The 16,182-nt window shown below is 42.6% G+C and overlaps 2 protein-coding genes across 6 annotated transcripts in view; one reads left to right on the forward strand and one right to left on the reverse strand.

The window, feature by feature from the left end:
* Positions 1-15: 15 nt before the first annotated feature.
* On the forward strand, positions 16-3,628 carry l3hypdh (trans-L-3-hydroxyproline dehydratase). 2 transcript variants are annotated; one of them, XM_085771312.1, is made up of 6 exons: positions 16-119; positions 887-1,384; positions 1,477-1,646; positions 2,509-2,631; positions 2,714-2,851; positions 3,239-3,628. In XM_085771312.1, the coding sequence occupies exons 2-6, from the start codon at positions 907-909 to the stop codon at positions 3,362-3,364; spliced, it is 1,035 nt and encodes a 344-aa protein (XP_085627438.1). In that variant the 5' UTR covers positions 16-119; positions 887-906; the 3' UTR covers positions 3,365-3,628. The 2 variants fall into 2 exon arrangements, with proteins under 2 accessions (XP_085627438.1, XP_085627439.1); XM_085771313.1 differs by having other exon boundaries at positions 56-119; positions 900-1,384; positions 3,239-3,504.
* Positions 3,629-4,020: 392 nt separating this feature from the next.
* Positions 4,021-16,182, reverse strand: part of daam1b (dishevelled associated activator of morphogenesis 1b) — a 49,661-nt gene continuing 37,499 nt past the window's right edge. For 2 of the 4 annotated variants that reach the window (XM_085771307.1, XM_085771308.1), the window contains exons 11-26: positions 15,531-15,669; positions 15,245-15,303; positions 14,978-15,165; positions 14,430-14,738; positions 14,239-14,346; positions 13,195-13,224; positions 12,405-12,502; positions 12,225-12,309; positions 11,421-11,527; positions 10,608-10,696; positions 10,156-10,324; positions 9,827-9,934; positions 8,747-8,807; positions 8,475-8,606; positions 6,832-7,002; positions 4,021-5,561 (exon numbers count right to left, since the gene is read on the reverse strand). In XM_085771307.1, coding sequence (XP_085627433.1) covers positions 5,349-5,561; positions 6,832-7,002; positions 8,475-8,606; positions 8,747-8,807; positions 9,827-9,934; positions 10,156-10,324; positions 10,608-10,696; positions 11,421-11,527; positions 12,225-12,309; positions 12,405-12,502; positions 13,195-13,224; positions 14,239-14,346; positions 14,430-14,738; positions 14,978-15,165; positions 15,245-15,303; positions 15,531-15,669 — 2,066 coding nt within the window. In that variant the 3' untranslated portion in view covers positions 4,021-5,348. The remainder of the gene's footprint in view (positions 5,562-6,831; positions 7,003-8,474; positions 8,607-8,746; positions 8,808-9,826; positions 9,935-10,155; positions 10,325-10,607; positions 10,697-11,420; positions 11,528-12,224; positions 12,310-12,404; positions 12,503-13,194; positions 13,225-14,238; positions 14,347-14,429; positions 14,739-14,977; positions 15,166-15,244; positions 15,304-15,530; positions 15,670-16,182) is intronic. The other 2 variants (XM_085771309.1, XM_085771310.1) reach the window with 1 other exon arrangement.

Consider the following 16,182-nt stretch of genomic DNA (forward strand, 5'->3'; position numbering starts at 1 on the left):
AGGGTGGCGCTAAGGTCTCATTTTTAGTGTTAAGTGTAAATATACAACACGCAAGCACAAGAAAAAAGAGTGGAGGCTGCAGAAGTTTGAATCCGAAGTTCAGAGAATCTGTGGAGCAGGTAAATATGACTCTTTGTGGGGTTGTCCCAGTTTAAAAGTCGCTGCTTTTATGCAGCATTTCATTTTATCGGAGAGTGAGGTCATGTCACATTTTTCCCTTGAGTTGTTGCCGTTTCCCCCATTCACTTACACTATAAGCGTCTGAAAGGAAAATCTTAATGACATGATAATTAGTTTTGTGACGGTCGTATCCACTTTGATCCAGGTCTTTTGAATACAAATGAGCCGCAGAGCTGAGTTAGTGAAGTGGTGAATTGCTTTTGCAGGAATTTGCAGCTGTGGTAGACACAGTAGCTGGGATTTCCACTTTTCTACAAGGTGCAGTGAACGCAACAGTGTGTCAAACTTGATCATGTCCAATCCAAACTGCAGTGCCAGTGAAGCCTGTTTTTGAGAAGCGTTTGTAGTTGATTTATTGTAGTTAAGTTATTCATCCTGCCAATGATATCTGTGCTCACTGGAGCTTCTGTGAAAGGCCAGAAACTTCATCATTTCTAACAGAGTCTCTGACTTTAAAATATGTTTGCACTTTGTAAAATATGCAGCAGGTTGTGTTATGTATATATATAGCTTATTTATTTATGTTTTTAAGACACCCTCAGGTCATGGGCAGATTAACCTCCATATATATTAACTTGGTAAATAATTTTCAATGTTCTCAATTGACACATTGTAAATGAGGACCTTCCTCAATGGTCTTATAAAGGTTATAAATAAATAATAATAATAACCAGTTGTTTAAAAAACTGCATTTTGTTGTTTTCAGTCTTTTTAATCAGCGCTGAGATGGAAATGCAGCTTCCACCTCATGAGGGAGACGAGCTCTCGGTGGTCGACATGCACACAGGTGGAGAGCCTTTACGCGTCATCCTCAGCGGCTACCCAGAGGTCAAAGGTGACAGCGTGCTGGCCAAGCGGCGGTACGTCCGGGAACATCTGGACCACCTCAGGAGGGTGCTGATGTTCGAGCCCCGGGGACACTACGACATGTACGGCGCCCTGATCGTGGACAGCGAGATGCCCGAGGCCGACCTGGGGGTGCTGTTCATGCACAACGAGGGCTACAGCACCATGTGTGGACACGCCGTCATCGCCCTGGGACGCTTCGCTGTCGACTACAAACTGGTGAAGGAGACCAAGTCCCCGGAGACACAGGTGAACATCCACTGCCCCTGTGGGCTGGTCAAGGCCTTTGTTGAGTTCTCTGGGGGCAAAACAGGAGGAGTGAGGTTCCACAGCGTCCCCGCGTTTGCATTTGCTACAGGTAAGATAGAAACTGGATGCACAAGACACCAAACTGTTTTTAGATCCCCCCCCCCCCCCCCCGGACCAACTTCCATCACCACCTCTCCCCAGATGTGAAGGTGACCGTGGAGGGGCTCGGTGATGTGACGGTGGACATCAGCTACGGAGGAGCCTTCTACGCCTTCGTAGACGCCCAGAAGTTTGGTCTGGATGTGTCCGAGTCCAGGACTCGAGATCTGGTGGACGCAGCCTCAGCTGTGACGAAAGCTGTCAAAGCTCAGGTGAGATGTTCATGTTGTACAGACTGTGATGATCGATGATCGTGATGGTGTGAACCTTTGGTCTTCTACAAGTCAGACAGATGTGGAATGACAGCAAGGAAACCTCAGGTGCAAGATGTTACAGAAAAACATCTAATTCAGAGTTTGTCTAAGTCACAAATGTGGAATAAAGTGTCTAATTTATGAATTATTTACATTTTAAGATTAATTTTAAATTCATTTTAAACTCTACACATGCACTTTAATTTATTTTAACTTATTTTATGGTATGTTCTTGTACTGTCTATGCTCTATGTTAGTTTGTGCTCATTTGGATGAATTGGAGGTGTGGCTGTTGGTATGTTTTTTTTTTGTGATGGGCTCCCTGACATTTGAATTTCCCTGCGGGGATGAATAAAGTTTAACTCTACTCTCCTCTCTAGTCTATTTGGACACCCATACCTGACACAATTCACGGTTAAGGGCGTTGAAGGAGGAAATCCAGCTGTCATTAGATGACACTTTGCACTTTTTATTTTAGGCTACTTTTACATTCGTTCCCAAATTTGCATTCATTTTGTTGACCTTGTTAACCATCATCATGAATATAAGGGTTTTTTTTAGAGGCCTCATGCATGTAAATGTGTGGGAACATGGTGACAGCACATGACCAAGACACCAGAACTCTTCTTGTACTTGAAGGAAATTTGGCTTGGGCACAATGCCGCCAGACCAGATTTACAACTTAAATGTAGCTATTTTAAGCTCCTGTTCAGAACACCTAGAGGGTTAAGCCCAGTTGTAAAAGCTCAGACGAGAAGTGTCAGGAATATATATTTGCATGTGTTTTTTTTTCACAGTATTTTCCCTTATTCACTCCAAGGTGAAGCTGCACCACCCGACTAGTGACGACCTGGCCTTCCTCTACGGCACCATCCTCACTGATGGCAAAGACGATTATTCCTCCGATCCCACCGCCAACGTCTGTGTGTTTGCAGAGGCTCAGGTATTTTACAGACACCTCATCATTTGATCATGGCTGGGTTATTTTAGTGTTACGGTTAACCTGGTTTTAAACATGTTCTCAGGTGGACCGGAGCCCCACGGGCTCGGGCGTCACAGCTCGAGTGGCTCTTCAGTATCACAAAGGTCTCATACAGCTCAACCAGACCAGGACGTTCCAGAGCGGAGCCACTGGATCCCAGTTCACAGGGAAAGCTGTGCAGGTACCTGATGAGTGGACTGACATTAAATGAGTGTGTCTGTGATTATTTGTTTGATATATTACAGTATGTTAAGAGTTTAATTAGAATTTGGGGCCTCCATCTCTGAATCAAACAAATTCACCTCTGATCCCTCTGGTTGTACATAAAATATTGCTTTTGTCCATCTTTAAAACATGCACTGTTTATACAAACTGCTGACTCTTAACTTAATTAGTTCAACAGTGACCCACAAACCCCCAGGACCAGGCACAAGTGAATTAAAGTGTTTCCCAAAATGCTACTTTCCCCATTACAAAAAACAGAGCTCAAAAACGTTCCTGTGTATGTCGTGTTACCTCTGTTTCATGTTAGGAAGTGTTTGTGACTCTCTCTCATGTTTCTCATCAGGAGACCAAGTGCGGAGACTTCAAGGCCGTCGTGGTGGAAGTCGCTGGCAGAGCTTTCTACACCGGAGTGTCACGCTTTGTGCAGGAGCCGAATGACGAACTGACACACGGTTTTCTGCTGAAGTGAACTTCCAACTTAAAATGGAAATAAGCAAAGGCGGTTAAAAATATTGAATTGCAGCATTAAAAATATTACATTTACAAAATGAATCATCTCAAAACTCTAAGGAGGGAATTTAACCTATAATAAACTCTTAAAGAGATACTAGTTTGTTTTACTAACTTAACAATTCATTATTTTTATACAGTAGTAGTAAATTAAGGATCATGTATTCTCTGAGAGCACTAAACTGCTTTAAGAAATAGAAAAATTACATTGTCCTGAAATAATACTGTATATTGGCGAAGTCAGTAGTACATGATACTACTGTAGCTGACATCCTGACATTTCTATGTGAAAAAAGCTCACTTTTTAGTAATAACACAACAAATCCAGGCAGTCTAAAATATATATATATTTTTTTATAATGCATTGACATTTGATTAAAAAATGATATAAACTAATTTGTACACATGTGTTGTGTGTCTGAAATTTTGAACAGGTTGTATCACAGTTTGGATTTGTTTTATCTGTAAGAGGTGGAGCCACAGTGGGCTGTGAAGAGCCGGTACTGACCTGTAGATGGCGCTCTGAGCCTGGCTGCTGTCAGGGTCCGTGAAGTTGGATACACAGAAAAAAAAACAAAGAAAGATTCTTCTGAACCAAAGACCAAAGCCCACGACTGGTTTCTCCCATTTATTTTCATCAGGTCATTGTACAATGGAAGGCAATATTTAAATTATAAAAGTCCAGTGGGGGCAGTGTGTGTGTATGACACTGGATGGATTCACGCAGCTGCTGAGGGGACAAATTGAAATCAGAAGTTACATGCCGCAGAAGGTTTTCGTTCTTGTAGAAGACCCCACATGTGGATCACAGACTGTAGAATCAGGATGTTGATCCTCAGTTATTTTTCTTTGTAAATGCAGTGTAAATCCAGCCAGCGTGCAGAAAACATCTTTCATCTGTTCAAATAAAACTTTAAAGGAGGGCTTTCCCCTCAGAGAGGAAAAACAAGTGTATTGCATCGATCGGGGATGGTTTTAATGGTATTTTAGCATAGTAATTATGAATTCATATGTGCAAGTGTAACAAGCACGCAACCTTATATATAGATATATGTAATCTATGACATGATGAGTGTCCACACTTGTTGAGAAATTGCAGATTAGGCCCAGGCCTTTGAGAGTATCCACTCAACAATTAAAGTCAACAGAGTTAAGGCCAGCTCTTAACAGGAAAACGTTCAAAAAACATACAGTGATCAGATATAAATGCTGCGTGTCAATAATGATGAATAGAAAAAAAACAAACAAAAACACTCTGCCTCTCAACTGTGCTACTTGCAGTTAAAACCACATCTGTTTAAAGAAGCAGCGTCCCAGTCCTCTAATGGTTCTGACTGCAAGAGAGTGGCAGCGTCAAGAGGAAGTTCAGATTCAGTCCTTCTCTTTTTGTCTCTTGGACAAAACCCTCGCAATCTATGAAATCAGTCCGTACAAAATGGCCCCTTGTGTTTTTAATGGAATCATCTTCCTGTTTGGATCGAGCGTCAAGCCCTGAACGAGTCTAAAAGCTGCACGTTTTCACTCTGTGCATAGATTCTGACGTACAAAAAGCAGCGCAGAACGCACCCTATCAAAACCGTGACCATCTCTCACACCTGGAACGAGACAGAACATCCTGGTCCTGCGTGACACAAACTTCTTAAAAACGTTTCATTTGCCCCAAAAAACTGATCCTCCGGCGGGATTTATCAGATTTTGGTCATTAATAATAGTTTTTGGCTTCTGCTCCGTTTAACATCGAAATCTGAGAGGATGAAAGGTCCAAACATGTGCTGTGTGTGGCTTTGCTGCGATGATGCAACCGTGGTGCGTTCAGGCAGCGCTGGGCGGGAGCGGAGGAGGCTGCTGAGGAATGTTAATGTCAGTTTGACCGAGAGGGAAACTAATGATGTGCAGGGGGGAACGGCTGCCGGCCGGGTGGGGCGATCCCGACCTCTGCTGCTTTAGAAGTTGAGCTTTGTGACCGGTCGCTCTCTGCCTGAGTCCGTGCTCTGGTTGTTGATGCGTTTGCGGTTGCGTTTCATTTTGGACAAGTCCTTGTCGAAGACTTCGCCTGATCGTAGCGCTGACACCAGGTCGTCAAACTCGCCGCCGTCATCCTCCCCGTTTGCCTTTGCTTTCCGGGCCTTTCTCTCCTTCTCTCTCTGTTCTTTCAGCTGGTGACACACAAACACATGTTATCATATTAATAACAACAAACAAACAAACAAACAAGAAACACAAGTGCAGAACTTCACATTTCTGACTAATCACACAATAGTTGTCAGACACCATTCAAGAAGAAAAAGTTCTGCCCAGATGATGCGTCAAGAACAAGCTGCAGTAAGTCCCAGACCAGAGCTGCAGGAAAAGAGTGACGTCATTCTTTTCTTGCAGCTCAGGGGGGGAAAACTAATTTCTCTGTTCTTGTGGAGAACGTCCAGGCCATCTGACGACACTGAGCTCAGCTGGACAGACGCTGAAGGTGAGGGGACACAGTTTCCCTGGCTCTGTCTAAAGGTGAAAAAAAAAATAGACCCAAAAGCTATTTTCTTGGCCAGTGGCAGAGGCTTCCTCCTTATCAGTACTGTCAGGTTGCTAGGCAACCAGCTGAGAATGAGTCCAGCACATAACCCCAGAAACACAAGGTATTGTTTTCCTCTTAGTGCAGATTTAAAAAATGAGATACAGTGTGCTAATTAGTGATCTTAAGGTGCTGCTGTATGAAGTTTGTTTGCGATGTAAGGAGGCAACGCTAGCAGCTTCCCTGTTTGTGCTCCCTAAGCTAAGCTAAGCTAAGCTAAGCTAAGCTAAGCTAAGCTAAGCAGTAACACTTTATAATAACTACACACTATTATGCATTAGTTAAGCATTAATAAATACCGAATTCATTATTTATAACACATGAATACTCATTAGTATGTAGTTTATAAACACAGTTAAAATGTTTTACTCATCATCGATAAGCACTAACTGTATTTATAAACTACATACTAATGAGTATTCATGCGTTATAAATTAAGAATTCAGTATTTATGAATTATTTAACTAATGCTTAATAGTGTGTACTTGTGTTACCAGCTAAGCTAAGCTAAGCTAACCAGCTGCCAGCTTCAGCTTCATATTTGGTTTCTTCTCATCTGACTCTGACTGTGTATTTGACATAATGCCAAATTAATATCATAGACGTCACTCAGCAACAATAAGCTACTGGTCATACCAGAGGAAATGGTGCAGCAGTGGCAAGACCCCGAATGTGTGAGTTAAGCCACGTGTATATAAAAGACTTTTCTCTTCCTTTAAAAGTTACATGGTTATTTACTATAATACTTTGGTCAGTGCTCTTTAAGACTGCTCTAAATGTCAGAGGGTTTATCGACTGTGTCAACAAGTTCTGTGTAAACAGAGTAGTGGTTCATAACATAGAAGCGGCAAACGGTGATGTACCTGGGCTTCCATCTTGGCCCTGCGCTCCTCCTCCTCTTTTCGTCTTCGCATGTTCTCGTTCTCCTGCTGAGCCTCGGTGAACGACTGCAGGAACTGGTCAAAGATGCCAAAGAACTCATCTGGCTGCATCTTGCTGGCATCTTCACCGAAGTGCTTTACTGCCCTCAGGAACTGTGGGACCAAAGAGAAGTGGGCACACGGGGAGGGGGGCATGTGAGATTAGATTTACAGCAGGACACAGTGAAACCATGTTTTACTCCATCTTTGACTGTTTTACAGGCGACTCATTAGGTCTGAGCTCTTTGAAATCAGAGCAGGGTACCAGTAGTCGGGCTTTGAAGCCCATGTTAACCCAAGTCTGACCAGCTACTGATTACAGCTGAGGCCCGAGACTGGAGCCAGGGCCCAAATTAAGGCAATGTGTTTGTTAGGTATTTCTCACAGTAAGTAAAAGACAGAGAACATCCAGATGTGAGATCATGCTGCGAACATATACCCTTAGAGATCTGCACGCTAACGGCGACTCTGCCCATGTCACGCAAACTCCAGCGATACAGGTAAGTTACTCATCAGGTCAGAAAATACATCAGGTTTTTACCTTCTCAACAGGAATCAATGGGATGTCATTTCTATGAGGCATGACTACAACGCATGAAATGTCTTTTTTTTTTCCTTAACATCTTCGTCTTCTGCAAATATTGTATTATATGCACATACACCCACCAGATGGACGGAGGTGTTTAGAGGGTCAGCGGGGGCTCTCTTGTTCCCAATCATGAGCACAGAGGACAACTGTAAACACTCTCAAATATTTAACTGTGGGACACCGTAAATGATTCACAGAGACTAATGGTTGCCATGTGACCGAGCTGAGTGCTCAGGTCAATGCAGCTCAGTCTCGCACTGTGGGGCGAAAAACATGCTCACGGATGAAAATACTCTTCCTGCCGTCCACCAATAAATGTGGACAGACGCATAAATCTGACTTCAGGGTGTCAGGCGCTCCATTAAAAGGTGAATATGCTCAGGTTTCTGCTTGTAAAGAGCCAGAGTCCCTCGAAAAGGCCATCTGCAAAAATCGAAGGTTTGTTTCTTCTGCTGCTGCTTTGGTGCTGTGATTGCTATTCTGCAGCACATGAGCTACGCCGGGGAAAGCTGAAAACTCGTTGTGTCGGCGTACCAGAGCTCATTTAGCCTTTTAATTTTCACAAGGACCACCCGCGCTTTAATGCATTCACAAAAATGACATGTTAAAGCGGTTGGCAGGTGCGAGACGCACAATGTCCGTGTAATGCAGAGCACAGTCGTCTAAAAAACGATATCCAACCCTCCGCCTTTGTTCCTGGTCTCGCTCTTGACCTGCACATAAGACAACGAGCCGACCGACCAATAAAGTGTCGGTGGCGCTGCGGCAGGAAGCTGAAACACTTCACTCCTGCTGTTAGCTTTCCTCGAAAGGTGACTGATGAGGTCAATACAGCGCGTAGAAACAGCTGTGTGGAGAGGAAATGGGATGCAAGCTTTCAGCGTCTGTGTCTACAAGTGATAGCGGCTCTATCCGGTCTGCTCAAACACAACTTTGTTTTTTTTTCTTCTTCCACCGAAGTGTGTCAGAAACACACCACGCAGACACGATGACTTACCAGTTCTTTGGCCTCGGTGAGAGAGTCCTCCACATCGGAGAAGCTGAAGCTGGCCACGGTGATGAACTGACTCACCACAGACACAAACTTGTCTCCCAGCTCCTGTGGTCGTTTTTTCTGGTACTCCAGCTCCTAAGAGGAGAAAGAGCCAAGAGAGGAAGCTGAAGGAGAGCGACACTAGATCTGCACCGAACACACAAACGCACAACTACGTGACCAATACGATAAAAATGTACTGTTTGTATCTGAGAGAGAGATCTTTTGGGACTCACGCTCTCGACGCTCTTCAAGCCGCTGCGCAGGTTGCAGATATCTTTTTCCAGCTCTGTCATACTGCAGACAAAGAAGAGACGGTTGTTGCAGATGGAGTGAAGGGAAACAGAAGCAGCTTAGAGTTGAGGAGCAGGTTCTCCAGGGCAGAGGTTCCCAATCTCTTTAAAACGACACCACTTCTAATCGGGTCACTTTGGACTTGTCACAGGGTGCATATGTCTTACGGTTTGGGTTGATGAGATTTTGAAAGCAGAACGACATAAAATAATTCTGCATTACTTAAAGAGACATGAGGGATAACAATGAAACAATGTGTAGAATATGCGTTCCTCAACTGCAGCCAGTCCAATAATCTGTCCCTGTCCTCTAACTTGGATGTGAAACAGAAATAAGTGGGTCATGTTGTAAACTGCACAGGACATTACATCGGTCTGAAACGCTGTGAAACTGACAAAACTACTGCAGAAAGATTTAGAAAAGGATGTAAGGTCTTTTAATTGTGGGGCCTCCCATGTAGAAATATAGCCACTGTTAATGAAAAAAATGTTTTATGACTTTCTTATGTTTGCTGTGAGTATTGTGGATTAACGGCTCTTCTTTCTGTTAAGGGTTGGTGTAAAATCATATTTGAGTTGGCTCAAGTATTCGACATATCAAACAGGTCGCTTCTATTAAGTCTGGCAACACTGTCTGTGTCTTGGACTTGGTTTTTCCTCCATTATTGTAAAAGGAATCTCCTCGACCTGAAATGTTATATAACCTGAGATTTATCTGCCAGAAAGACGACTACGACTTCCTGTAAACTTTTTAATACGCTTGTACTCAGCTCAGTATCTCAGCTGCGTTTTTGTGTTACTTGTGGATATTCTGTCTCTTTTACTGTGGAAAATATGACTATCCAAAACATATATTCAATAATAAAGAGCAGAGGTTAAATAAAAGTCAATATATGTACTTTGTGTGGCAGAATCTGATCTAATTTCCAATCATGCAAATCATCGTGCAACCCATATGTTTTATCTTATAAACCCTTTGAGGGCTCTGCAGATTGGGAATCACTGCTCTGGGGCTTCACCTACTTGACTTTGGCTGCCTCTGAGACGCTCTGCAGATCCTCCTGGAACAACAGGACTTTGGGGTATTTCTTCTCCAGAATTGTGATCAGGTAGTGCAGGAGAGTGATGTTTCTGTAACAACACAAGAGAAATACAGAGAGTCACATTGAGCTGGAGTGAATGTGTCAAATGTGCAATATATTGCTTTTATTATGTAGGTTCAGATATGAATGACCATATGGAGTTTCATAAATAACACATTCCCAGCTCCAGGTGTGACTTTTATATCCCATACATTCACTATCCTACTGGCTGCAAAACTTATAATGTTATGACTGAAAAAGTGCTCTTACTTGTCGATACTGGATTTGGTGTCTGCGATCTTGTTGAGTGAGGACACCTTGAAGCCGTAAGCGTTTCCTCTCTGACCCTTGTTCATGTAGTTTCCAAAGGCCAGCACCACCTCCAACAGCTGCTTCAGGTTTCTACTGTGTAAGATCTCCTTCGACGCTTTGGTCAAAGCTAGAACATAAAGAAAATCAATGTTTGTAGTGGATCCAAATGTATTTATAGACTTAAGAGGAACATCTGTCTTTGGTAGCTTGCTTGTTAATTCCTTGGCAAATATCAAAAGTTAAAACTACAAAACATAAGAAGTTTGAAAAGCTTTGGGAGACAATACTTTCCTTAAGTAAAACGCAAGAGCTACCAAGTTAGATATAAATAGACGATAATGCTTTTCAGTCCTACTCTTTTACATGTATATGAAAGAAATCGTGTCTTTGGTGTACAGGAGTCTTCCCACCTTCAACTTTGGGTTTGAGCTCAGCTATCCTCTCTGCAAACTTCTTTTTGAAGTATAGAGACTGCAGCCTCTGCTGGTAGTGGTTTATTCTGGACAGGAGATGGAAAATGCGTGTCAGAAGAAGAGAACGAAAATAGACAAAAATCATAAATCTTGAACAGGGAAATCCACAAATTTAGACAAAAAGGCCACAAACATACACACTGTGCTCAAGCAAAATCAAACAAACCGCCTGTTTGCTTACATGTAAAAAGTTTTAGTTATGGTAGTAAAACATATTTCTTTTGCAGTTTATGATTGCGGATTATAAACCAGCAACTCCACAGCTAATGACTAACACTGTGACATCTGTCCACCAGTCCATTATGTGTCCTGATCAAATGCAAATGTAACAACTGTCAAACTACACTAAATTGTGAATTAAATTGAATTAAAACACAGTTAAATATGTTTTTACTGTCAGTCTAATGTGGGAACCGCTTGGATCTTTGCTAATGTATTTCTGCACTTAAGGGCCGATCGTGACATGTTTCATTTGTTCCTTTGGTGTTACAGGACTTTGTTTACAAAACCATAATTCAAATACTGTTATTACATTACGGATTCTATTTATTCACCAACAAAGTGATCCAGACAGACAGCCATTGTTCCCGGCTAAGTAGAAACCCATGTGTCACTTCGTTTATCTAGTATGACGGAGAGGAAACAATGGCCATTGTTTGTCAGCTGATCTGCAGAGTGCTGCGCTGACCTGAAGGTGTCAGGTCTGAGATAACAACATGTTTAATACTGAATTAAAAAGCTACAATTTACCTGCTCATCTCGTAGAGGAAGCGGTCAGGCTTCGCCATTCTGTCGAGCTCGTGTTTGTGCTCTTCCAGAAGATCCACATCGCTCTTCTCTGGGACAAACTTCAGCAGCTGAGGAACAAAAGCAAACTCTTTACTTTTTTCTTTACTATTTAATACACATTCATTTTTTGCTTGTTGAGTTAAATGGCAGTGGAAGGATTAGCCAGGCTGTCTCAGTGTGTTAAATCAAGTTTGCTAACATGCTACTGCATCTCACTGTCCCTTCACTGCAAGACGAACATTTTCTCCTGGAGAAAATACATTTATATCATTTTGGTTGATATCACACTGAAATTGGGCTGCAAATATATTGTGTCATTGTGGATTGTGCATGCAAAGTGTGACATTTCAGTTTGTTTCAGCTTTTTAATAAACTTCCAAATATTTCTATCATTCTAGTTTTGATTTGTCACTATGGGTATTAAGTATAGAATGATGGACATGAGGCTGTAACATAAAAATGTGAAGAAAGTAAAGAGATCCGACGAATCGAATGCACTTGCATGCAGCAAGTCAGGTCACCATCACTTAGTCAAGCAGTAGCAATGGTACAATGCACTGCTCCCTAATTTATTTAGCTTTTTTTTGGTGTAAGGACTAGGAGTGACGGTGCAGAGCTTCTTCAACAGAGAATAGAAAGTGACTTACTAATAAATACTAAATAGTTTGTGTTGGTTTACTACCTCTCTGTACCAGCTGTAGCTTGTTGCTTATAAACACACTGTACACTTGACAGCAATCGAGTGCAAGAAAGTGGATGAAGTACCTGCTCCAGCATGTCTTTGGGAAGGTCCTCTTGTTCATCCATAGTTAGAATAGCTCGCTTCATCTCCTCATTAGAAAGCTTCAGCCTGCAGCACACAGCAGACAAGTCCATTAAAAACCCTCAACTGGGCTGTGTCAGCAATTTGTATTTCAAGGGGTTATAATCATGCTTTAAACCTACCTTGAGAGGAGGATGTTGCAGTTTTGAGCTCGACGGCCATCAATGACTGACAGCTCCTTGACTTTTTTAGAGCTCAGTGTGTCGTCCTCTGCCTCTTTCTGTGAGCACAATGATAAAGGTTTGAGGGAAAATGGCCATTTTTAACACACACACACAACAAAGCTGTGAAAGCAAAAAAAAAAGAAGACTGACTGACACATGCCATAAAACCCCAAACACGAGCTGAAGACATCAAACGAGAAATAACGTGACACACATGGACAAAGGATGTTGACTTGGACAAGAAGGTCTATGCTGCCGTATAAAGGGTACATATACAGTTGGACAACGATGACACACACAGCTGAAAATACAATTATAATGTATAACATGGGGCTGCACAATTAATTGCAATCTAATCAATATTGCAATATGGCAAAAAAGCAATATCCAAATCGCAGAAGCTACAATGTTTTTGAGTGTTGTGTGATGTTTTACGTGTTGTGTTGCTACAGAGACGCTGCAGCCAACGAATCATATTCTCCAGATGTAAAGAGATGTGTTTGTTTTGTAGGAGACCCAACGAAAAAAAAATCACATCATCAATTTCATGTTTTTTGCGTGAAAATAAAAAGCACATTTGAAAACTAAAACCACATCACAATTGCATTATCTTCCGATATAACTGCAATATCATGCAATATGATTTTGCATATCGTGCAGCCCCATGATTATCATGTTATAACACACAATAAACAAAGTCTGATCGATTTTCCACACTTTATACGTATGGTACTGTACGTGCACTCACCTGTTTGCTGTTATTGATCATAAAGAAGTCCTAAAATGCAGGCAGGAAGCAGGGAAGATGTAAGCACTCATTAGAATAAGTAAAAGCAGTTACGTGATTTGCAGCCCATAAACACAAACAGCAAATGAATCAGGCACTTAAGACGACAATGGATCCATCAGTAATGAAGTGAGCAGTGGAGAGACATGAGTGGCTGTTTAGGTGATCAATACGTGCTTATAGTTCACATGCTGTGCACAAATAATAAATAAATCTAGAGAGTGTCTTGTTCCTTTTGGCAGCTTTTTGTGAAACTAATCAGGCCCATGCTGAGGATCTAAATGGATGTTTGTTTTGTATTTGTGGATGTGATTAGAAAAAGACCAAATGAATAATTTTTTAAGCCTCTTATTATGTGTATTCATGCTTAAGGTCAGTATGTGTGAGCGCTGCTATTTAAGACTGATGTACAGGAAAAGGCCTGTTGACATCTCATTGTGCAACTAGGACAGATACTATTGATTATAATGATCTACTGACTACATGGCTTGCACACTAAAGCCACAAGAAAGAAATAAAGAAATAGCTGATCCTGAGCAGCTCATTCATGCATTTTAAAATCACATATGGCAAAAATGATCAAAACCACAAACAAAACAAAACAAAACAAAACAAAAAAGGCAAAATGTAGCATTCCGGTCAAATGTGAGAAGATATTTAAGATGATTCAAGCATGAAAGGTTTGCATTTAACAAAAATCTTCCTTCTGCTTTTTTTTTTTTTTTTTAAATCCAGGATGACTTTTGTTTTATTTTTTTGCAGACTACCTGACCTCTTCCCCTTCTTTCCCCTATAACTCTGCTTAAGAAACCAAAAAGTTGCAAAACATATGAAATCTTTTTGAGAATCAGAAAACAAGCCAAGTTGAATTTCAAAAGAAAAGCCAAGCCAGCTGAGCTCTAAGCCGCCCCTCGCCTCCCTCCCCTCCTCTCTACACACAGCCGGCTCTGACACTGGATGGGAACCAGTTGGTGAGTTGATGATGAATGGCCTCGTCTTCAGTACCTGCTGTCTCTGATAGGCTGAGAAGGTTTTTTCAAGGTCCTCCAGATCCAGGATTTTGAAAACCTTGCCATCGTCCACATCCATCCACACGGTGCCGTCCAGCTTATTCTGAGCAGAGAAAAACAACATGTTTATACCTCATAATCTAACTCGACGCATCCAGGTTCTGTTCGTGTCTCCGCTGCTCTCACCTCAGCTAACTTGGACCAGTTGAAGGACTTGAGTGCATTGGATGGCTGGGGAATGTTTTTCTGCTTCAGGGATGGCCCCAGCGGCGCTCCCGGCGGCGGAGGGATGCCTCCGATGGGTGGGCGTCCGGGAGGAGGCGGAGGGCCGCCCGGGGGAGGCGGCGGTGGAGGCGGAGGAGGCATCATCCCGCCGGGAGGAGGAGGCGGGGGAGGTGGGCACATGCCTGCAAAACCTGGCACGGGCGGAGGAGGCAGGGGGCCGCCGGGGGGGCCGCGGGGGAGGGGGGGGCCTCCAGGAACAGCTGCCTGCCTCTGCAGGGAGAGAGTATGACATCAGTGGCATCGGTGGTTTCTAACGTTTCAACCAGGACAATGCAGCGATTTAAGGACTTTCTGTAGCAACATGTTTGTGTTACTTTCTCAAGTTGGATAATGTTTTTTTTTCCTTAAACGTACACGTCTTTCTTCAAATATATTTTATGTGTCGGGTTTTATTTTCAGGGTCATCATAAAACGAGCCAGTGAATATGTAAAGGGACAGATAAACGTACAGTGCTGAGTTCATGCAGTCTTGTAGTGAGTTCGGCCACTTGCTGCTTGACATTCTTGTGCTCGGTGCTCTCCTTCTCCAGCTTCTCTTTCATCTTGTTGAGCGTCTGCATCATGTCCTCTTTCTCCTGGGTCTTTGCATCACATTCACGCTCCTTCTTCTCAAACCTCTGCTGCAACTCGTGGTGTTCTGCGAGGGAGACGTCACTCAGTCACCCCGTACAACCTTTGATTTATTTATTAATTTATTGCTATAGAAAATGACTCACCTTTTCTCATTTTCTCCGCCTGCTCCTTCCATTGTTTGACCTCGTTCTCATTGACCAGCCTGCAGAGAGGATGGCCCACTTAATTAGCTGCAGTGTCTACCAGAACAATCCCTGCGATTGTTTTTCAGAACTTAAAGGGAGGCTATTTTTGAACCGACGCTGCTCAGCACATGTCTTTCAGATCTTTGACAAACACATTACAGTTCTACATTCTTCAGCTAAGTCATCTGTTCCAAGCACTTATTCATGTGTCGGTCTGTTTTGGTGCGGAAACTGGAAGACTCACATCCGGACGACGTTCTTCACGTTGAAATTCTCCAGTGGTGTGACGTCGGGGTCGTGACCTTTGTCATTCTGCAAGACCATCTGCTGCACGATACGATCCAACAGCAGCCAGTACTGCACCGTGTTGCCACTTCTCTTGTCTGGAGAAAAAGACACAAAACACAGAAAGAGGTGCACGTTTCCCATTAGTCTCTTGGCCTCAGTTTCTCCCAGACATCTTGTTAATATCCCGGAAACTGATTGAAGCTGGTTTCACACCTCCTCTTTGATTATGATCGAACTCAAAGGAATGGTGTGTCATGTTCCCAAATAACAGCGATGAGCCAAAGGGAGACGGTGTGACTGCATGTTACAGCAAGGTGACACATGTATTAGATTGGTGAGACCACATCTGTCATGAGACGACATGTTAACTGCTGCTCTGTTGTTTAGACTGAAAACTGTTTAGACAGAATCTAGTTGGGGCGCACGACCATTTATTAGTCCTCACTGGGAAAATCGCAAAATGCTCAATGCACAACATCATATTCAGTAATATCATTCAGATTCCTCTTTTCATTCGAGTGCCATCAAAAGATTGCAGTTGATTAACTCGCATGTATAATAGTAACACTTGTATTTGCAGCTGAAGTGTTAATTACGCTCTTTATGCC

This window comes from Trachurus japonicus, chromosome 24 (assembly GCF_045865225.1).
Source record: "Trachurus japonicus isolate A0001 chromosome 24, Traja_1.0".
In the NCBI taxonomy this organism is placed as follows: Eukaryota; Metazoa; Chordata; class Actinopteri; order Carangiformes; family Carangidae; genus Trachurus; species Trachurus japonicus.

Bases quoted from the DNA above. Each gene is read 5' to 3' on its own strand.
- l3hypdh (XM_085771312.1), top strand. From the start codon at position 907: ATGGAAATGCAGCTTCCACCTCATGAGGGAGACGAGCTCTCGGTGGTC. The intron at 1,647-2,508 runs GTGAGATGTTCA...ATTCACTCCAAG, and splicing joins CGAAAGCTGTCAAAGCTCAG to GTGAAGCTGCACCACCCGAC. The intron at 2,632-2,713 runs GTATTTTACAGA...ACATGTTCTCAG, and splicing joins GTGTGTTTGCAGAGGCTCAG to GTGGACCGGAGCCCCACGGG.